The following is a 23,303-nucleotide window of genomic DNA, read 5'->3' as shown; positions in this document are numbered from 1 at the left end:
CCAGGTTCCCCTGTCCACTGGATTCTCTAGGCAACAATACTGGAGTGGGTTGTCATGCTCTCCCTCAGGGGATCTTCCCGACCCGGGGATTGAACCCACGTCTCCTGCAGCTCATGCATTGCAGGCAGATTCTTTACTACTGAGCCACGAGGGAAAACCAAACCTTTGGCAAATTACCTAAATTCTTTGTGCTTCAGTTTCTCCATATATAAAGTGGAAATAATAGTTACTGCATTGTAAATGTTGTGATGATGAATCACGTTTTATCTTAAAAAGTGTTTAGGAATTGGCAACTACTAAGTACTCAGTGACATTAACTATTATTATTGTTGTTTTTGTTATTATTACTTCTATCAGTATATTTAAACTTCACTTTCGTATTAGGTTATCAGAGCTGATTTTTAGAGTAAATTCAAGCCATTAATATTTCAAAAATTAGATCAAATAATAATTATGACCCCTCAAGACTCCAGAAACAATTGTCAATAAAATCCAGTTAATTTTTGCTCATCCATTCCTGTTTAGAAAAATTTTCATTTTGTTTTCTATATAGACAAGCAGTGCCAGTCCTTGGTTAGTTTTGCAATCAAACGTCCATTAAAAAAAAAAATTTATTTTTTATTGAAGGATAATTGCTTTACAGAATTTTGCTGTTTTCTGTCAAACCTCAACATGAATCAGCCATAGGTATATGTATATCCCCTCCCTGTTGAACCTCCCTCCCATTTCCCTCCCCATCTCACCCCTCTAGGTTGATACAGAGCCCCTGTTTGAGTTTCCTGAGCGATACAGCAAATTCCCGTTGGCTATCCATTTTACATATGGTAATGTAAGTTTCCATGTTACTCTTTCCATACATCTCACCCTCTCCTCCCCTTTCCCCATATTCATAAATCTGTTCTCTGTGTCTGTTTCTCCATAAACACATCCATTTGATCAAGAGTCTTCAACACTTCGGGAGGCTATTAATATTTTCCTTGGAAATTTTATGATTTACTAAAGTTTGAATAGTAAGTTATCACTTGATCTATGCATTTCAAATTGTTGGACTTGTTCTAGTTTGAAGTCATCAAAGGAATGATTATATGGACATTTCATATCCTTTTCATTCCTACGTAGTGAGGAAGATTCTAGGGTTAGTGTCTCAACTATGCATGTATGTGGCTGAATCACAGCCTCACATTTCCTTTACAATTGCCTAAACATCACTGCATGGTGGTGTCACACGACTAGGGAGCAGGGCATTTTATGAACGCCATCACACACACAGTTCCATTCACACAGTCATAACACATCAGATCAGAAAAAATTTATTAACATAAAGTAAAATGGCTTAGGGACTCTGCAATACTGATCTTTCTCGAATTATTTTACTTTTTTTTTTGAAAACATTGAATTCCTCATTACCTTAAGGGTGAGGTTAACTTGCCAGTAGCAGGTTTGAGAGATGAGAGCTAAGGTCAGGGGAGAGTTGTTTTCTTTTACAAATAACACTCCATTATGTATTGTTCTCCACCACCCACGCCCAGCAGCTACTCGACCTATGAAACAAACAAATAGCAGGGGAACACAGATAACCCCAGGCTTCAGGTTTTTAATCTGACTGTGGCCATCGGCAGCCAGAAATGAGTTTCTTTCTAATCAGCCTTCCATCAGTCCCCAGTCACTCATATAAAGGGGCCTGGAAGGGGAAGATTCGCATCGTGTTTTCTTCAGCACCAGGGTTCTGGTCAGCGCTCCGAGAGGTCTGCTGCCTGCCAGCTCCTCTCACCTCACCGCGGCTGCTGCCCTGCTAGTCCCCCTGCTGCAGAGGAAGCAAATTACATCGGGACCCATGCAGCCAGCAATGATGATGTTTTCCAGTAAATACTGGGCAAGGAGAGGGCTTTCCCTGGATTCAGCAGTGCCTGAAGAGCATCAGCTGCTCGCCAGCTTAACAGTGAGTACTGAGTAGCTGGCACTCCCTAGAGGAGTGTTTTCCAGGCTTGGGATAGTCCTATCCTTGCCACTGGGACACCTACTCTAAACACACACCCTTAATTCCTTTCTCTATTATCTGTCTAACCTGCCTCCCTCCTGCCTCTCTCCACCCTTCCTACTCTCTCTATAAAGTAAAGCAGGTGTCCTGATCTCTACGGGGCAAAACTTTCTTTCCTCAAAGTTTTTGAGTTGAAAGTAAAGAAGTTCCCGAACATTAAGAATGAGAAGTTCTATGAAACAATGTCTTATTTCAACAACCAATATAAGTGTGCAGAATTTTTGAAAGGACCGTTTATTATGTGTTGGAACAGGGAGAAGAAATTAAATGGATTTTTATGGTTCCTGCAAGATTATTGTGTCTTCTGTACCCTCTTCCATCTATAAAACCTGGTCTTTAAACACAAAGTAATATTTTCTGGTTTTGTCTATAGGTGCTGTTTATTGGAATAAGAGAAGGATCAGATTCCTTTCAAAAGTTTTCCTGTGTTCCTCATTACTGCATTATTTTTCAGTTTAATTGATAGGGTAATGAAAGCAATATACCACTTGTTTCAATATTTAAGGCAGTTTTATAAAAAAAACAGTAAATGAAAAAGTAACATTTTGCAGGATTTAGATCGTGATATGGGGTAATAATCATAGGATTTAATAAAGAAGACAGTGAATGAAAAGTGTATTCAGATTTCTAGTTATTAAAAATATTAAATGATATTTCATTACCATATTACCAGAGTTAATCAACCAATTACAATTCAGTGTGTATCATAGAAAAATCTGTTTTAGTATTGTAGCTCTGACTATGTGCCAGAGGGTTGTATTGTCCTAGTATATTATTACTCCTAAAAATGTTGAAAAGTAATCAGGACAAGTTTTGAAGAACTGTTTAAATCAATTTGCAAAAATGAGTCTAAAACATAAATAAGTTTTCTAACATTTAAATGTTAGAAATGAATATTTGAATGAGATATTACAATGAAGAATTCTGAAGCCATAGTGACCTTCTGGGAGGAAAACTCAGAGTTATGGTTAATGTATAATAACCCTTTCATATAGAAAATACTACTTAAATATATAAGATCTGTGGCAGATGTTGAGAGCACTACAACATTTGAGCTTTTAATGATGGAACATACTGTCAAATGCCAATGCCTGCATAAACTTCTTTTGTCCCTCAAGTCATAAATTATAAAATATTTATTTCTGTGATATATAAATCTAGTGAGTGAGGCAATGGTAACATGTGAAAATAAAGCCACTAGAGAAATCAGAGGAAGAAAATAACAAAGAACTGTTCTCTGGGTTCCATATCAAATGTGCATTTCTCAGTTTCATGAGCAAGTAATAGATTGGTATGACTGCACTATGTCACTGTCTGCCAGGGAGAAAGTTCTATTTGCCCAGGTCTTCATCTGTGTATAAAGAACATGGAAAGGTACACTCCAGTTTGCATTCTGCTGAATAAGTTTCCAGCTTTATAATTGTGTATTTCTGACAATGTGATCCAAGTTTCTGCAATCTGTCATTTTTGTCTTTAGCCAATAGGACTAGTAGTCATTACCTAGTTGTGTATTATTATGGTATCTTGGTTGGCCAATGAAGTGCTAATATTTTTCGATTTCTCAGATTCTGCTCTTGGCTCCTAATGATGAGCTAGCCTCTTTGTTTCTTGATTTCTTTTTACCCTCCTCTTCCTTCCTGCCTTCCTTTCTGTCTCTCTCCCTCCCTCCCCTCCTTCATCTTTCTTTCTTTTCTTCAGTTTTTTCATGCAGCTGAATTTTTATGGCCACTTTTCAGATATCATCTGCTGACACAGGTGGTCTTCATTGAATACACTCCCATGTGCTCAACTTCTGCAGATAGACTCACATTGACCATGTGGATCTACTTGCAGAATGTAAGGTGATCAATTTCAGTGTATGTTCTGACATATTTCAGCACAAAATTAATATTTTGTTTTTAAGATTAATTGAAAAAATTATTGTGAAAAATATGTTTAGTAATTACTATAGCTTAATTCTATGTTTAGTAATTAATGTAGCTTTGATATAATTCAACTAGGCTAACAGATCAAACTTCATCCTATAAAATCTGTTAGAAAGAAAGGAGTTATTCAGACAAGAGACTTTTTTTTTCCTTTTTGTTATTATTTATTTTATTTTTTAACTTTACAATATTGTATTGGTTTTGCCATATATCAACGTGAATCCGCCACAGGTATACATGTGTTCCCCATCCTGAACCCTCCTCCCTCCTCCCTCCCCATACCATCCCTCTGGGTCGTCCCAGTGTACCAGCCCCAAGCATCCAGTATCGTGCATCGAACCTGGACTGGCGACTCATTTCATATATGATATTATACATGTTTCAATGCCATTCTCCCAAATCATCCCACCCTCTCCCTCTCCCACAGAGTCCAAAAGACTGTTCTATACATCAGTGTCTCTTTTGCTGTCTCATATACAGGGTTATTGTTACCATCTTTCTAAATTCCATATATATGTGTTAGTATACTGTATTGGTGTTTTTCTTTCTGCCTTACTTCACTCTGTATAATAGGCTCCAATTTCATCCACCTCATTAGAACTGATTCAAATGCATTCTTTTTAATGGCTGAGTAGACAAGAGACTTTATGATGGTCAGATTTTTGTTGCTATTAAAATGAAGCAAATATGATTTCCCTTTAATTTCAACCATTGGATGATATCTTTGAGCACTGCAAAATAGTGCCCATGAATAAATTAGACCAGTACTTATGATCGATAGTTATAAGTGCTTGGCAACTTCTCCTTGAGTTTGTATGCGTGCTAAGGGTTCCAGCATATGAATGGAATATCTGAAAAAGAATCTGGTTACAGAGAACTCTGGAATCCTAACTAATACTTCTGTGTGTGTTTCTCCCTTCTTGAAGCTAAATAAAACTAACTCTGGCAAAAATGATGATAAAAAAGGCAGCAAGGGAAGCAGCAAAAGCGACACTGCTACCGAGAGCGGCAAGACGGCAGTTGTGTTCTCCTTGAAAAATGAAGTTGGTGGATTGGTCAAAGCGCTGAAACTCTTCCAGGTGAATGTAAAACATCACTATCCGACTTTAAAAGTGTCTGTGTGCTGGTTTACAAACCTGTCATCTCCTATGAAGTATCACTGAAGCCATTTCTAGATAATGTGTTGAAACGTTCAAAGAGACCAAACTTCATGAAGCTCTATAAGAGGGGTTGGTCTGTCAAACAATAAAATAAGCATTCGTGGAAATAATGGTTTATTAACTCAGAGTCAGCCGATTAGTAATTCTGCATACTGTTGTCAGGTGAGGAAGTCGGTACTTTAAAAGTGTGAGCCTCACACCTGGAAAGGCAAAGACAAAAGAAGCCAAAGAAGGTATCTTTAAATATTAAGAGCTTGCAGCCTGATTCAGTTTGTTCACATTTGAATCATGCATATGTCCTAGAGCACATTGATGGCATAAAATGTGATATGTTAGTATTCAGTTCAGTTCAGTTCAGTTGCTCAGTCATGTCCGACTCTTTGCGACCCCATGAATCACAGCACGCCAGGCCTCCCTGTCCATCACCAACTCCCGGAGTTCACTCAAACTCACGTCCATCGAGTCAGTGATGCCATCCAGCCATCTCATCCTGTGTTGTCCCCTTCTCCTCCTGCCCCAATCCCTCCCAGCATCAGGGTCTTTTCCAATGAGTCAACTCTTCACATGAGGTGGCTAAAGTACTGGAGTTTCAGCTTTAGCATCATTCCTTCCAAAGAAATCCCAGGGCTGATCTCCTTCAGAATGGACTGGTTGGATCTCCTTGCACTGCAAGGGACTCTCAAGAGTCTTCTCCAACACCACAGTTCAAAAGCATCAATTCTTCGGTGCTCAGCCTTCTTCACAGTCCAACTCTCACATCCATACATGACCACAGGAAAAACCAGAGCCTTGACTAGACGGACCTTTGTTGGCAAAGTAATGTCTCTGCTTTTGAATATGCTATCTAGGTTGGTCATAACTTTCCTTCCAAGGAGTAAGCGTCTTTTAATTTCATGGCTGCAGTCACCATCTGCAGTGATTTTGGAGCCCAGATAAATAAAGTCTGACACTGTTTCCACTGTTTCCCCATCTATTTCCCATGAAGTGATGGGACCAGATGCCATGATCTTCATTTTCTGAATGTTGAGCTTCAAGCCAACTTTTTCACTCTCCACTTTCACTTTAATCAAGAGGCTTTTTAGTTCCTCTTCACTTTCTGCCATAAGGGTGGTGTCATCTGTATATCTGAGGTTATTGATATTTCTCCCGGCCTTCTTAGTTCCAGCTTGTGCTTCTTTCAGCCCAGCGTTTCTCATGATATACTCTGCATATAAGTTAAATAAGGAAGGTATAAGCACTTGTTATTCCCCGAAGCCTCATTGTTTCAAGAACCTAACGTGTCTTTTGTAAAGATGAGTCATTCTCCTTATATAGGACCTAGGACTGTGTGTGTGCTAAGTCGCCTCAGTTGTGTCCAACTCTTTGCAACCCTATGGACTGTAGCCCACCAGGCTCCTCTGTCCATGGGATTCTCCATGCAAGAATACTGGAGTCGGTTGCTATGCCCTTCTCCAGGGGAATCCTCCCAACCCAGGGATTGAACGCACCTCTCTTACATCTCCTGCATTGGCAGGCAGGTTCTTTATCACTAGCACCACCTGGGAAGCCTGGGAGCTCCAGCTAGCTTTCTCTTACAGAAATACAGTCATCCAAATGGGTGGGTTGACTCAAGAAAGATTGCGGTTGAGGGGAAGGTTATAAAAAGCCAGAAAAACTCTTGACTTCTTGCCTGGGTACACCTGATGGCTTCCTTCTCCTTCAGGACATGCCTCTTTTACCAGTGGGTTTTGTTTGGGGGCACTGGCCATAGTTAGAGCTATAACGGGGGCCTAGCACCGTTTGGTGCCTTGGGCTGCTGGTGCCATGGAGAGACTGAATTGCGGGCAGAGGTTTCAGACCTGTGTTCTCTTGGCTCAGCTAATCCCTAGCTGCTTCCTAGATTCAGTAGCTTCATTTGTAAAATAGCAGTAATAATTCCTACCTAACAAGGTTGTTGTGCTGAAATAACAGGAGTGTAAGTGCTTTGTAAAGTGTGCAGACATTAGGCATTATTGTGATGCCTCTTTGATGACCATAGAGGGGAAATTAGCAGTCTGATTTGGAAAATATTTCCTTGTTCTCTTCTGACCTTGAAGAAAGGATCAGGTACAATAAACAGTGGTAATGGAAGTTTGGGGAAATATTTTACACATAATGATATCGTCCAGTGCTGTCTCATACAGTGCCCAAAGGCAGGCCAATTCAATTCCAAGCTGGGTGCAGTGGAAAAACCCCTGGAGACACAGTCGTCAGCTCTGGGTTTTCACTTGGCCATCAGCTGGTGCTGGGGTCTTAGTTACATCACTTAACCCATCTGGACCCCAGTTTTCTTGTCTAAAAATATCCACTCTGCTTCAACCAAAGTCCACGCAGTGACCCAGTTGTGTGAAGACACTTGAACTTTGAACCTAATGTTAATCTTACCTTTATTACCTCCCAATTTAGAAAATATGGCATTATTGCAAAACTTATTAAAAACATAAGTAGAGCAATTAGTGGCCTGGTCACAGGATGAGTTTCTTTATACAGAGAAGGATGCTGTGATTTCATCCTGGCCTGGCACTGGAAATTGCCTATCCTGCTGCTGTGCTGAAAGGTGTGAGGCCTCCCGGATTGTACTAGGAGTTATGCTGATAATCAGAGGATAGTGGACTGATGGGGAGGGATCTGCTTGTCTGGGGGTGATTAGGATGGAGAGAACTTAGTCTTCAGTTAACTGAGGACAAAGAAAGACTACATCACTGGGGAAATTTAAACCGGAGACTTAAGTGTGAAATTGTGGCCCTGCTTTGAACATCTTATTGTAAGGAGATTTTACTCATGAAATCCATCATGATAGTTGGCAGCAACACATTCTTGGATGAAGTTAGTTAGCCTGGAGGTTGCTGAAAGACAATAGTTCCTAAGTGGTTCCATTAGGGAGTCTTCTTTTATCTTCTTGCCTACAGAGATCCTTCCTTAGCTGCTTTTCTTGCTTCCTTCCCCCACCCCACCCCCCTAAATTGTGGGCCACTCTTTGGTCAGTGTTTCCCAAATTTCAGTCATTTTCATGTCACCTTCCCCGTTTCTGCCTTATTTGCCTGCTGTTCATACTATTATTTCTTCTACAATTATCTTAAGTTTTATTTCAGAAGGAAATGTTTTATTACTATAAAATCAAGAGTTTGAGTTATAAGTTTTTTTGGGAAAATATATATAAAAAAATCAATCTGACAATATGATATATAACAGAATGATAAACTAATTTTTCCTCCCAAATAAGCGTGCACACCACCACTGGGATGTGGACTCCTCTAGGAAATGATAATCTTCATAATTATTATACATTTTATGGGGCCCTTTATATACCATAATGTCCCTCCTTGTTGAAAAAGAGACAGGAAAACCTATGCACAGTTACTGTTCTTATTCATAGAGACAATGGCTGGAAAACATTTCCATGTTTTAGTTGATCAAACAGTGAGATAATTGTCTTTTCCTCTTTTGTGGGCACTTGGCGCCTTTCTGCTTACATGGTAAACAAGGACAGTCCATGGCATCTCTTTTGTTGTGCCCTGAAGGTGATTTAGATATGTTGTTTGTACTTTCACAGGAAAAACATGTCAACATGATTCATATTGAGTCCCGGAAATCCCGGCGGCGAAGTTCGGAAGTTGAAATCTTTGTGGACTGTGAGTGTGGCAAAACGGAATTCAATGAGCTCATTCAGTCACTGAAATTTCAAACCACGATTGTGACGCTGAATCCGCCAGAGAACATTTGGACGGAGGAAGAAGGCAAGGCCAGTTTTTGTCTGTTGGGTGATTTTGCAAGCTGACACGTGTTGCAAAGGGGAAAGCTAATATTTTTGAACCTGCACTGTGTTTCCAACAGAGTTGGAGGACGTGCCCTGGTTTCCCCGGAAGATCTCGGAGTTAGACAGGTGTTCTCACCGAGTTCTTATGTATGGTTCGGAGCTGGATGCCGACCACCCAGTAAGTGCCCAGTCATATCCATCCCGCATGTGCTCTTCCAGCATATGGCAGTGCCATGATGCTTTATCATAGAGCAATTTATTATTTATTCCCTGTAACTGAGAGCAGGCTCTTAAATGATAAAGCTTCTCTGTACGTATGCGTTGGCTGGAAGCAGGTTAGAAGGATGGTAGTTCCACCTTGCTTTTATTTTTAAAGGGGTTGGATAAAAGAGGAGGAGAGTATAAACCTTGGAGAGCATTTCTGTAGAATTAGACAGCCTGAAATAGAAGAAAGGAGGAACTGAACTTGGTCGCCTCTTTGGGAAACTAGGGAGGACTTGGTGTTATGGGGCTCAGTGAGAGAGTAAAATTCTCCTTGTTATTTTCCTTGACTGGAAGTAGTTAGGAGCAGAGCAATGTGGTGGACTTCAGTCTCAATGGAAAGGCAGAGGGTGATAGAATCAGACCATAATGGAAGACGCATCTCTCCTTCCTGAATCTATTTACCGCCATCTCAGCTCTACAGCTGTAAAAATGACCACCTTTAAAGAAATATGATATGTAGTAAGCATTTCCCATATTCCCTCTCTTCCCCTTTACATCAGATTTTATTTAACGCAAGAGGCCTGAAACTTCTTTATGGTCAGAATGAAGTACAGTTAGTAGCCTGGGAGAAGCAAGCAATATACTCCTTCGTTACCAAGAATTTTCCCCCAGTGCCCTGTGTCTAAAAGTGGTGGGTTAAAGGGTGAAACCCGAGCAGATTGGTCATGCTTATAGGAGCCTTTTGTGGACTGAGGGTAATGGTTTTCAGATATCCATTTTATTTAAATGGAGGAAGTCTGGAAATCTGACAGACTGCACAGTGGTTCTCTAAGCGTGGTCCTGGGACCAGCTGCCTCAGTATCACCCAGGAGCTTGTCTCACTAAGCCCACACGCAAGTGTGAGAACCACTGCTTTAAAGGATACCAGGATAACCTCAGCAAGAGCGAGCTTTTCAGTCAAACCAGTCTTTTGGCATAAAATACAAATTCAAGCCAATTTGTAGCATGCCATTTAGTGGTCAAACAAACCTAATTCAATTCCATGATTCAAAAAATTGAGTTCGCTCAGACACATTGTTACATTTGCCAGTATAGCTTAAAAATTCAGAATAATTCACAGTAGTTCACATGAAAGGCTCCTGAACTTTAGAGAAATACTCAAAAGTATCTTTAATAATCATCCATTTGTTTATCTTCCCCTTCTCCACCTCAGAGGAGTCAGAATTAGCACAGAAGCCTGATTTAAGATCTTAGCAGTAACAGGATGGCTCAGACACCAGCTGTTAATTTGCAGGATGACCTTGGGCAAGTCCCTCTACTTCTGCAACTCAAATTCTTTACATAAAAAGTGGACATAAAATGCTTATTGAGCTCAAAGGGGCGTTTGAAAGGCCTAGTTAATAAAACAACTGGAAAGCATTTTGGCAAGAGTAAATGCTTAATTCCGGGAAAAGAAATGCTGTATTAAACCATGCAGATCAATGCCTGGACAGTAAAGGGTTTTTTTTTTGCTAACCTCTTATTTCCAAATGCTCCCCTTAGTCTAGTTTGGAAATTACTCAAGCTAGAGAAAGGGGGTCAGAACAACCACAGGAACCACTGACCTTGCTGTGAAAAAATATATTCTAATACCCAGCATAAATTGTTATATGCTTAATTTTGTTCCATCATTCCTAATTGCTCCCGTCTTATGATACCTTCTCTTATTTTCTATGCAGCCACTTGAGATAATTGCAGGTACTTAGCAATCTCCTACCTGACTCATCATTTTTTACCACATATATTTCTTTTACATAAGCACACAAAATTTTCACTATGCAAAATTTAATATTGCTAAGTTGGTGTTTTTAAAATTATTATTTGATGAAGATAGATAAAAATTTCTAAGGAATTTTTGTGCCTGGGAATAATTTCAGTCCCAAGGCAGGGATTATTATGTTAGGATCACGTTCTTGTGCTGAGATGGCTCACAAGGGGCTTGGAATATGAGTCATGCTGCTGAGGTTCTCAAGAAAGGGTTAAATATGTAGGTGAGTCTATCTCAAACATTAAAGGACATACAAATCACATAGATCTTTTCAAAATGCAGGTGGAGGTCCTGAGATTCTGCCTTTCTAGGAAGCTCCCAGTGGAGGCGTACACTGGAAGTCTGGGGACCACACTTTGAATAGCAATGGCACCCCACTCCAGTACTCTTGCCTGGAAAACCCCATGGACGGAGGAACCTGGTGGGCTGCAGTCCATGGGGTCGCTAAGTCGGACACGACTGAGCAACTTCACTTTCACTTTTCACTTTCATGCATTGGAGAAGGAAATGGCAACCCACTCCAGTGTTCTTGCCTGGAGAATCCCAGGGACGGGAAGCCTGGTGGGCTGCCGTCTATGGGGTCGCACAGAGTCGGACACGACTGAAGCGACTTAGCAGCAGCAGCCGACTGCGAGGGTCTTTCAAAGTGGGATTCAAGGTTCCCTGCATAAGGCTCTCATTAAACATGCAGTACCTGGGGGGCTCATCTGAAGCCTACTGAATCAGAACTTCCAGGGATGAACCCTGGAATATGCCTTTAAATGGATTTACCAGAGAGTCCAGTGAGCTCTAAAGTTTGAGAACTTGTGCCCTAACTCGGTGATTCTCGGCCCTAGCTTTCCGTTTAGATAATCTCTGGGAAATTAGAAAAATATACTAATGCCAGCATCTCATCTCAGTGTGCTTACATGAAAACCTCTGGGAATGTGTCCAGGTTTGGAGTATTATTTAAGCCTTGGCAAATGATTCCAGTGTTCTGCCAGGGTTGACCGACTTGGGATAGCTATGCTTGCCAGTGTACATTCAGCTGAGCACTTTTGGGTGCTGGTTGGGTCTTCAGTTCCCCTTGATTTAAATTGAGAGAGGAAGGGTCATGTCTAGCAGATACTCTCTAAGTGCTTGTGCTGCCAGATTTAGCAAATACAAGTATAGGATGCCCAGTTACATTTTCATTTCACATAAACAATAACATTTTTTAGTATAAGTAATGTCCCAAATACTGCCTGAGCGTCTTATATTTTATCTGGTAACCTTATCCCTGGCATCAGTTTAGAAGGGATGGCCAAGGGAGTCCGTGTCTCTGTAACCGCTAGTGAAGTAGCATCTCTGTTCTATTGTGCCAGTCCGTGCACGTTTCAGTGCTGAAATTTCTGGTTCGCCCGTAACACTTGTGTAATTACCACCACGCTAGGCTGATGAGCCATGATGAGTAAATCACTCTCTTGTGTGCCTGGAAAAGGTGCAGGTGTTTGCCAAGGAGATAGTCAAGATTCTTTGGGAAGCCCAGCAGATTACGGTGCTGTTACCATGGTATCTGGTTTGGCAGGAATCAGGGAACAGATGCTCAGATTTTCACATAACTCTTTTCCTTTCGTCGCGGCCTGCTTTCTCTTTGAGTATTAAGGGTGCTTGGAATTCTTCAGTTTTACCATCCCAGGTTCCTGGGTGTGACTAGTGAGTGTTGAAAACCGCACTTTCTAGCACTTTCTACCTCTGTGGCATAAGACCTTTTTCTTAGCTCGCAGACCCATTTGTAAAGGTGGTCACAAATTTTGTAACTGTAATCACAAATTTTGTACATAGGCATTTGAAGGCTCCGTCTTCCTGCTTTTGAACTCCAGTTTAAAGACCACCAATTCATAGCAAAGAAGAGAGTGCTAGCCTTGAGGGTGGGCGCACTTCCCTTCTGCAGGGCCTTCGGGTGACCTCAGGGCACTCACTGTCTCCCTCTGTTGCTGACCTTTTGCTGAGAGAAAGGCTCTTGGCAGTGGACAGTCTTTGTTTCTGTTCAGCATTCAGTCCTGTGAAGATTTCTGACCTTGAGGCCAGTTCTCCTTCAGCCGGAAGAGAGAGCAAAATGAGCTAAGGTTCCCCTTGAATGTGTCTGAGTGGATGCCGATTGGGCAGAGGCAGCTCAGGCCTTTGTGGGCCTGTCCCGGTTCTCCTCCCGGAGCCGTGGTCCCGGCAGCCTGTCTTCTTGCCCGACCTTCTTGCCCAGAGTGGCCCTCCCGTCTTGGGTTTCCTTCAGGGCTCCAGGGGTTGCAGAAGTAAGAAGTTAAATTGAAACCATACCATCTGGGCTTCCAGCTGTTTGAAGAAACACCCCTGGGAAGAACCGATTGTCTGAAGGTACCTGAAAGAAAGGGAAATTGAAAGTCTGTTGACAAGAGAGACTCTTGAGTAAACCAGGAAGTCCTCTTAGAAGGATTCCACTTGATAGGAGAATGACAGACAGGATGGTTAATTTCCCAAGAGCGTGATGATGGGTAAAATCTTGAACTTGGCTGAAAACTAGTCAGAATTATAGGAACTCAGAGGGAAATGGAGCTAGCTTGCTATCCTGTGTCTGGATCCCTTGTAATCGATTTTGCATTATGTGGCTATACTCATAACATACAGCAAAACCTCTTTAATTCATCCTAATTTGGGATTTTGATGATTATTCTGAGTGATAGAATTTTAATGCATGAACATTTACTGGTTATTTGCACAAAGCAGTTAAATTTAGGTTAACTCACTGAATAGCCATGTTAAAGGGATCTGTTTTATTGAACAGATAAGATTAATTTGTAATTAAGATCAGTTACATGTAAATGATACTTAAAAACCAAAGGATATTGTTCACAATATCAATTTGCTTAACTAAGCCATTCTGCTTACTTACGGCGAGGTTAACTTTCTGAATTCCCACGCATCCCAAATTAGGATAGCCCAGATTTAATGAGGTTTTACTGTAAGGACAGTTTGCTTCTGCTCTGTCATCAAGGTGGTCATCCAAGGGGGGAAATTACGTTTAAATTGGACACTCAATAAACATCACAGCAATTTTCTTTTAGGCCTTCTGCAACTAACTTTTTTGGCAGTCTGTTAAATGACTTCATCTCTTTTCTGTTTAAGGGATTTAAAGACAATGTCTATCGACAGAGAAGGAAGTATTTTGTGGATGTGGCCATGGGTTACAAATAGTAAGTACCTATGTGACTCTTTCCTGTGACTTGTTGCTGGCGGGTTAGGTAGAGCACATGCTGGGTTAAACAGATCTGTCTTCTCGTCCCTTTTAACTTTTGCAGAAAGCAGACGTCAACCATTTTATACACTAACCAACTCTGTAGGCTTTAAATGCCAACACGAATGTTTGACTTGCGGGTATAATTGCAAAATAATGCGTGCTGTGGGCCAAATGCCGAATGCTACATTTTCACCATGGTACTCAGAGCTCAACGAAGGCAAGGAGCCATTTCTGTACACTCTGCAGGGCCTGGGAAATGTGTTTTAATTTTACTTTTGACTGGACTTTTTAGTACTTCCCTTCCATGTCCAGCTTCCCCAGTGAAAGTAGAGGATCCCACAAGAATGACGAAAAGGCTCATGTAAGCAGAGAAGAGATGTGGTTGTTTTATAGGAAAAGGAAACTTCCTATAAACTGGAGCAGTTTTTTTTTTTATTTTTTATTTTTGGCTGCATGACGTCCTAGTTGTGGCACTCGGGATCTTCCGTCTTCGCAGCGGTGTGTGGACCAGGGATCTTTAGTTGTGGCATGTGGGATCTACTTCCCTGACTAGGGATCAAACCCAGGCTCTGTGCCATGGGATCACAGAGTCTTAGTCGCTGGAGCACGAGGGAAGTCCCTAAACTGGAAGAGTTTCATCCCCAGCCGGGGATTATGCTTGAGGTGAAACTGGAGAGCCTTGGGACTGGGCCAGGTGGCAGTGGCAGGAGGTTTGTGACTGGCAACAGTGAGTGGTGGTGGCCGCAGGCCACACCTGGAAAGATGGAGCGGACGTCAGGCCTCCGTTTCTTCTGCTCACACTAATAAAAATCACGCACAGACCATCACCGCGCTGTTGCTGCTTTCCTTTGGTGTTCGATCAGCTACGTGAATCTTGTGAACAGAACACACTGTAAATCCATACCTGGTAGGGAAGTGTCTTTCTTCCTCTTATTGAGGCTGGTGAGAGGCTTGACTGTTGTGTGGGGCAGGTTTGTCCTTGGTGAGAATCTGGGACATTACGTGTGTTGTAGAGGGTACCCGTGTTTCCTTTTTTTTATTTAAAGGAATCTGACACACAGGTCCTTAGAGCGAAGTGAGCGGATCCCCCCACACCTCTGGCTGGCGGTCCTGTGCTCATTTCTAATCTCCTCTGATGCTTTGGATGCTCTTCCCTCCCTCCTCCCAAGGCACCCCTCACTCCCAGGCACCCCTCACTCTTTCTTATAAGCATGAAAAACGGGGACTCTTCGGCACGCTTTTCCGTGTGTCTCCTCTCGTCCTGACTCCTCTGTTCCAAGCAGGTTCTTGACCCTCTTTAGACAACGGTGCCTTTCTGTCCCCTTGCAGCGGCAGCGTGCTCATGGCTTGCCCTGGCCCGGGCCTGGCCTCACGGCCCTTGCATCCTCAGTACCATCGCTGTTAGCTCCGTCTCCCAGGGTCCCCAGTCAGATTGCCCAGTGAAGACTCTGATGGGCAATATGCACCTTTTCACATCAGGCCCTGGTAGATGGCTGTGACCTTATTATTGGCCCCCGTGGTTCACAGACCCTCCCTGTGAAATCTGGTCATGTCTGCATAGACAGAGGGTAGGCAGGACAGGCCTTTGGGCACGAGCTGCCCAGGACATGGTAAAAGCTCAGTTCTTGGCAGAGCCTTTTTCTTTAGATAAAATAGATAGACAAAAATGTATTTAATACACAGATGCTGTATGGAATGTATTATATATATAAGAACAATATGTATGTGTGTGTGTGTGTGTGTGTATATATATATATAAAGGATTTTGTCAGCATAGGGATCAAGTGCGTGTGTGTGTACTGAGTCACGTCTGACTCTGTGACCCCACGGACTGTAGCCCACCAGGCTCCTCTGTCTCTGGAGTGGGTTACCATTTCCTTCTCCAGGGGATGTTCTCAACCCAGGGATTGAACCCGCAGCTCCTGCTGCATCTCCTGCATTGGCAGGTGGATTCTTTACCACTGAGCCACCAAGGAAGCCTGTAGTTACGATCAAGGGACTACCTCAAATATTAATTATTTCCTCTAGTGGACCCCAGAAATTGGACCAGGACAGGCTTATAATACAGTGACACTAGTAGAAACTGGTATACGTGAGTCCACCCGTTTCAAGCAGCACTGATAATGGGGAGCTTTATGGTCTTAAAGAAAGCGTGTTTGTCTGGAGAGGAGTGGAAGAGCATATAGTTATAATGATGAAGGGTGAGGCCCTCAAAGTGTTAACAAGAGCTTGCAGTTACCATTTTCCATTAGCTAAAGCGTGAAATTGAGGCCTGGTGTCTCGGGAAAATGAAAGTAAAAACTGGAGGTTGGACATGGTGGAGGTTTTATACAAAGAAGGGCTGCATGCACGTGGAGCAGTGCAGGATCTGGTTCCCATTTGGAGGGGACTGACTCCTAGTAACCAAATGTTCAGGAGGCTGAGATAGGCAGGGCACTGCCTCTTCATCATTACCTAGACAGAAACCACTCTTTCTGCAGTCCTGATGCCAGGGAGGTCAGATTACACTAGTCAGTGGATACAGCGTCAAAGCAAAGGGTGTTTGGATAAGAGAGTTTCGAATCCAGGGGCCTTGTAACCCTCTCCCCCTGGACAGTGCTGACCACAAAGAATAAGAAAGTGGTTCAAAGCTGGAGTTTTGGAGTTAGACAAGGCGGAGTTGGAGTTCTAGCCTCCTGCTCCCTAGCTGGTGAGCGCCTCAGGCCCTCCTTCTGGGAAGTGTGTCTGACAAGAGGGCCTGTCTCGGGGCTGTCAGGGCTACGAGAGAGTGTGTACGCTATGCTGAGCACGAAGGTGGCTCGCGGTTTATGATCATCGGTGTCAGTTACTGCTCTTACATCCACCCCCTCCCTTTCCTCAGGCTGGCTTCTGCTTCCATTGATCTACTGGCTCATTCTTTAGCAATCTTAATAGCACCATTTATGCACCATCTTAGGAAATACTATAGTTTGAACATCCTGAGAAGTAATGCTTGAAAGAAAATCTCTCCAGTTTCTCATTTAAAAGGCTGCTCCTAGACTGATAACTCTTCATGCTGAATAGCCTCCCTCTTTATGGAGAAATTTCATAGAAAACAGTCACATTCCCATTTGGGTATGTGTGGGAAGCTGCCAAGATGCTGAGAAAGATCACCCGTTGCCTCGGGTGCTTCTTGTAAGTGGATGGTGTGAGGGGAGTGCCTGCCGGGAGTGGTGGGAAACACAAGCCTAGGACTTGAGGGAAGTGGAGAGAAAGGATGGTTCCTTAATGCCCTTCATGTCGTCATCACTGTGGCTTCTCTGACTGTGACTTTGAGGATGGATATGGGCTAGCTGTTATGCATGTGTGTGCATGTGTGCAAACTCATGTGATGGTGCTGGTGGGTTGGGGTACAAGTTCTTACAAATCCCAAGTGGGCCTGAGCCATGGTCTCCAGTGTGCCATGCGGTAAGGAAGGTTTCCTTTTGTTTAACAGAAAAAAAAGACGCGATTTCTAATTGCAATATGTATTTTCTAGTGCTATCGGCTTTCCAAGTGAGCAAAGGGGACAGATGTCAATACAATAATTACTTAAGTTCACTTGAGTGGCTTCTGGAAGCATGCTGTGACTGCATTTTTCCAAACCGAAGCTTGGAACCACTGGCCTGAGGAGCCAGATTATTTGAAATTGGGGTGGTCCTGAAAAAACTCAGCAAGTGAGGTTTCTGCAAATATAGTTTGGTAATAATAAAATTAGGGACTATTTGAACATGGGGAAAATAATTCCGTTCCCTGTCGATAGTTTGTTCAGGCTTTATAGACACTGAGAAGGTCAGAAATATAGATGGAGATGGAGCACAGATATTTTAGTGGTGTCGTAGCAATTGGCAGGATGGAGTCTGAGGTGTCAAAAGATGAAGAGAAGGAGAAGAAGCGAAATACAGAATAAGGTATATTGAAGCCACAGCCAAGAAGCCCTCTGGGGAATCTGTGTTGAATACCATATTTTCTATGATAGTCCTGAAAGGATAAAGCAGGGGGGAAGAATCGACACAAGCAGAGAGAAATGAAAAAATTCCACTCGATGATGGAAAAACAGCAGGCTCAAAGTCTGTGTTGCCATGAGACGTAAAGCGGAAAGGGAGTGTGGCCGCGCGGCATGCTGAGAGCAGTGCGTAGGGGCCACTCAGGGGGTTTCAGATTGGCAGAGCTGCAGGGAAACAGGACTGATTACCCGGAGGCCTGTGGCTGCTGCAGACATGCCTGAAGGGTGGGCCGCGAGGCTCTGGAAGGCCTGATTGCCTGGCCCGTAACAGCAGAGGAAGCCTTCATCAGTGCAAATACCACTCTCCATAGCTGACCTGAGATGGAAGGCGGAGGACGGGGAAGGAATACACTGTTTCTGAAATCATCTGTGAGACACCCTGTCCCCCAAACCCTGATCTCCTCCACCCAAATGAAAGAAATCCTGGCATAAACAGAAAAAGAAGCCTCCTGCTTAGATAATGTGACGGGTACACGGACATGGACTTCAGAGGAAATGGAAGTGTATGGCAGGGAGGGTGGCAGATGGTATGTGGAGGAAGAGAAAATTTTGGCTGTGGTGCTGGGGCTGTGAGGTCTGAAGCTCTTCAGTTCTGTGTCATTGGCACCTTTGCATTTAGCGCCGGTGTTTAGCTGCTACATGTCTGTAGGCTTCACGACTGTTACACTGTGGGGAAGAGAAGTTAGTAATGTATATATTTAATTGACTAGATATAAACACATCTTTCTTTGGGAGCTGTTGTAATGATTATTCTTCAATAATAGGCATGTATATTTAATTATAATACTGGTGCAGGGGAGCTGTACTTTTTTCAATCCATCTTATTCTCTTGGAAAAGAGGCCCTGAGCTCTGACTTTAATCATGCCACTCCTGTTTGCTTTAATTTAATATGATTGTGATTGTGCTTTGTTGTGAATGTACTTTCTTCTGGTTGAAATTGAGGAGGTATTTTTTTGGAGTTTTGAGGATTTTTTTGGGCTCCAAAATCACTGCAGATGGTGACTGCAGCCATGAAATTAAAAGACGCTTACTCCTTGGAAGGAAAGTTATGACAAAACTAGATGGCATATTCAAAAGCAGAGACATTACTTTGCCAACAAAGGTCCATCTACTCAAGGCTATTTTTTCAGTAGTCATGTATGGATGTGAGAGTTGGACTGTGAAGAAGGCTGAGCACCGAAGAATTGATGCTTTTGAACTGTGGTGTTGGAGAAGATTCTTGAGAGTCCCTTGGACTGCAAGGAGATCCAACCAGTCCATTTTAAAGCAGATCAGTCCTGGGTGTTCTTTGGAAGGAATGATGCTAAAGCTGAAATTCCAGTACTTTGGCCACCTCATGCGAAGAGTTGACTCACTGGAAAAGACCCTGATGCTGGGAGGGATTGGGAGCAGGAGGAGAAGGGGACAGCAGAGGATGAGATGGCTGGATGGCATCACCGACTCGATGGACGTGAGTCTGAGTGAACTCCGGGAGTTGGTGATGGACAGGGAGGCCTGGCGTACTACGGCTCATGGGGCCGCAAAGAGTTGGACATGACTGAGCGACTGAACTGAACTGAACTGATGAATCTTATGTTCTTCTCATGGGACTGTTTCCTCTTTGATTTTCTTTTCTCTTTTTTAAGTCCGTGGAAACTGAAATGTAAACAGGCAAATGCAAATGTCAATAGATAAGGTAAACAAAGAGAATTTCAACATATCAGAATTTGCTTAAAGTTGAAAATTCCATAATTTGCCGAGAAAACTCTGATTTTAAATACAGGAGTCCAAGTGATTCCCTAACATCACTCAGCCTCCGTTTTCTCACCTGTAAAATGGAGATGATAGTATTTCTTCCATCTCTCCCCCAGGAGTGTTTCAAAGATTGAATGAAATCAATGGAGCATTGCTGTACTTTGAACTTTACTATTACCTTTATCAAACAACAGTGAAAGAGTCTAGACCAGAAAGCTCTGGGGCTCGCTTCGACCCCTGACCCCCTGGCAGGGCCTTGGTTGCTTTCTTCGGTTTCTCTGTTGATCTGAGAGGCAGTGTGTGGGTCGGCTAAGAGTGTAGGAATTGGAGCTGGACTGTCTGGGCGAATTCCAGCTTCGCCACTTACCAGCTGAGTGACCCCTGCAAACTGTTTGTTTTCTGGGCCTCAGTTTCTGTATCTGTGAAATGGAGATAACTCTACCTCTGCTCTGTGGGGTTGCTGTAAGGATGAAATGAGCTAATACGTCAGCAGCACTCTGAGTGTTGCACAGGGACTGTGATATAAGTATTTGCTGATACCGTTACAGTATTTTTCTCACTTCAGTCCATCTCTCCCTTTTGTCTGCCCTCATGACCTAAATATTTTTATTACACTTTGGTGAACACCGTTCGTCATTCCTCTTGGCCAACACTTTCTTCAAGCCCTGACTTTTGTCAGATTTTTATACTGTTTTATTCATTGCTGAGTAACAACCCCCAACTTGGGCAGCTTTAAACAGCAAAGTTATTATCTGATGAAGTTTCTGAGGAACAAGGGTTAAGAGCAGCTCGGTTGGGTGGATCTGGATTAGGATGTCTCATGATGCTATAGTTGATCAGGGAGGCAGTCACCTGAAGGCTGGACTGGGGCTGAGAGGCCTTGCTCCCAGTATGGTCACTCACATGGCTGTTGGCCGGAGGCCACAGTTTCTTGCAACATGGGCCTCTTCAACGCACTGCCTGAGAGTCCTCCGGATATGGTAGCTGGCTTTGTCCAAGTCAAGTTTCCAAAGGAGAACAAGGCAGAATCTACCATGCTTTTAATAACTCAGCCTCAGAAGTGGCTCACCAGTACTCCTAATACATTCTGTTGGCTTCAGAGCCCAACTTTGATACACTGTGAGAGGGGACTACAGAGTCACGATGCCAGGAGCTGGGGTTCATTGGCTACTGTCTTGGAGGCTGGCTACCAAATACATTTAACTAGTGTTTAACTTTATTTCTTTAAGACCCTCCCTAACTACTGTGGCACAGTGAGTGTGAATGCATTATCTGCAGAACTGGTTGTTGTGAGAGCAGAGGTAGCATGGTGTGGCAGAACATGTGACAGAACCTATAGGCTTTGGAGCTAAACAGAACTGGGTTTGAATTCCTGTTCCATCACTTACAAGCTCTGTGGCCATGAGCGCTGACCTAGTCTCCTAGTCTCAGTGCCCGTGTCTTAAAATGGGCGCAGTGTCCACCTTGTATATTTGGGAGGATTGTCAGTGCTTCAGGGCTCAGATGCTGACTGGTATAAGCTGGGGTTGATTCTATGATAGATATGATTATTATTATCACGTGCTGAGTAGCTGATGGTTCCTTGATTCCATGCAATCATCTGTTAAGCTTTAAAATGAACAAAGTACCTTAAAGAACGAATGAATTAGGGAATTTCAGGCCCCGACAATAGACTGGGTTAAAGAAGCTTAAAAAGAAAATGTGTGTGGTGTGTTTATACGTGTGTGTGTATACTATAGTGTCCTGTAACTCATGCACACAGCTGGCTTCTTCAGTCTGAAAAGTTGACTCTCTGCAATACCTTTGCAGGCCAGTGGGTCTCAGCTAAGGTCAGAGGGAGCAGATAGGGGCTAGGCTGTGTTGGACTCATTTCTGAATGACTGATGGTGATAGAAATGTTCACCAAAGCTGGACTTCTCAGCGGGGGTAATGCACAGGGGGTTTAAGCTTCCTTTTGTTAAATTCCTGCCATCTGCTGGACATGGTATTAATTAAACATGCTGCTTATGGTCTTCCAGTAAACTCTCAATGAGCCTTTGAGATAGGTATGCGATCTCATTTTGAAGGAGATAGGTATGCGATCTCATTTTGAAGATAAGGAAACTGAAGCTCAGAGACATTAGGAGGCACTAGAGGTGACAGGACTGATAGTATCACCTGGATAAGCACCCGTGGCTGATGCTTTAATTTCTCTGAAGTTGAGTAGTAAATGGAAAAGTAGAACGAAAGCAAATATTTGTAATCCTAGGTTTGTTTCCCAGATGACCAGAATAGTTTCTGAAAAAGACCACTTTCAAGTGTGCCTCTCTTACAGAATCTAAATGTCTTTCTTTGCTCAAGAAGGCACATCTCCTTCTTTTTGGTCTGGAAGTGGCTGTAGCATTTCCCTTGAGATAAGTTGAATATAATAGTGACAGAAGTAAGGGACTTGGCATTTTAAAAAGTCATTCTTCTCTTTACAGAATTCTCAGATGTTTGAAATGCACAGTTCTTGTGTGTACTTAATACACTTCAGACTTTATGAAGCCAGGACTTCGGCCGGCCCTGTCTGACTGCAAGGCCATGCCGTCTCTCCTGGGTGCCTGGGACATCTGTCTGGGCCTGGCATGGCAGAGCCGCATCCTTGCCCCGAGCAGCGACTTCACTCTGTCTCAGGCCCTGAGCTCCTCTCCTCCTGCCCGGAGCCTGACCCTTGGGGGATATATAACGGCTGGAAATAAACATGGTTGGGTTGAGGCTTGAAAAACAATTGCCAGGGATTTGTCCCTCTCTGGCTTTTTCTAGTTGCTAGACTATTTCTTGATTTTTTTGATTTACAAAATTGCACCTTTTGTGATTCATTTGCTCAAAGTGTAAGTACACAGCTAAACAAATATTCTAAAACAAAATAGCCCCAAATGGGAACTAGCATATTTGAAAAGTGCAATCACCCAGCCCAGCAGGCTCATTCAATTTGGGTGAGCTTGTGAATATTCTATTCAGCACCATCAGAGGGAGAAAGAGAGAGAATGCTTTCATTCAACATGGAGCTATGATGACTCTGAGCTCCTCTTCCTATCAAAACAGAGACGGGCATTTTTTTTTATCACCTTTCTTCCTCCCACCCACAGCCCCAAATACCCCTAGTTGTCAAGATGAAATGCCCTGGGACTAAGGTTCGGCAATGCATTGTGCATTCTAAGCTGTTGTGTTCAGTGGCTCAGTTGGGTCTGACTCTTTGCAGCCCCATGGACTGTAGCCTACCAGGCTCCTCTGTCCATGGGATTCTCTAGGCAAGAATATTGGAGTGGGCTGCCATTTCCTCCTCCAGGGGATCTTCCCAACCCAGGGATAGAATGCATGTTTCTAAGGATGTTGAATAGATACATAATTGTGGACTGGGTTTTCCTTGGAATAAGCATATTGGATTACAAGCCAGCATCTCACC

The 23,303-nt window shown here is 43.0% G+C and overlaps 1 protein-coding gene across 2 annotated transcripts in view; it reads left to right on the top strand.

The window, feature by feature from the left end:
- The first annotated feature begins 1,706 nt into the window (after positions 1–1,706).
- The window catches only part of TPH2 (tryptophan hydroxylase 2), a 102,616-nt gene continuing 81,019 nt past the window's right edge, over positions 1,707–23,303 (top strand). The window contains exons 1-5 of one of the 2 annotated variants that reach the window (XR_008716563.1): positions 1,707–1,939; positions 4,890–5,042; positions 8,695–8,878; positions 8,976–9,076; positions 14,027–14,094. Coding sequence is in view for 1 of the 2 variants with exons in the window: in XM_055587437.1 (XP_055443412.1) it covers positions 1,835–1,939; positions 4,890–5,042; positions 8,695–8,878; positions 8,976–9,076; positions 14,027–14,094 (611 nt within the window). In the remaining variant the exon portion in view is untranslated. The remainder of the gene's footprint in view (positions 1,940–4,889; positions 5,043–8,694; positions 8,879–8,975; positions 9,077–14,026; positions 14,095–23,303) is intronic. The other variant, XM_055587437.1, reaches the window with a different exon arrangement.

The sequence above is a fragment of the Bubalus kerabau genome, chromosome 1, assembly GCF_029407905.1.
Source record: "Bubalus kerabau isolate K-KA32 ecotype Philippines breed swamp buffalo chromosome 1, PCC_UOA_SB_1v2, whole genome shotgun sequence".
Classification (NCBI taxonomy): domain Eukaryota; kingdom Metazoa; phylum Chordata; class Mammalia; order Artiodactyla; family Bovidae; genus Bubalus; species Bubalus kerabau.
Note: the sequence above shows the minus strand (reverse complement) of the source record. Positions and strands in the feature narration are given on the sequence as shown.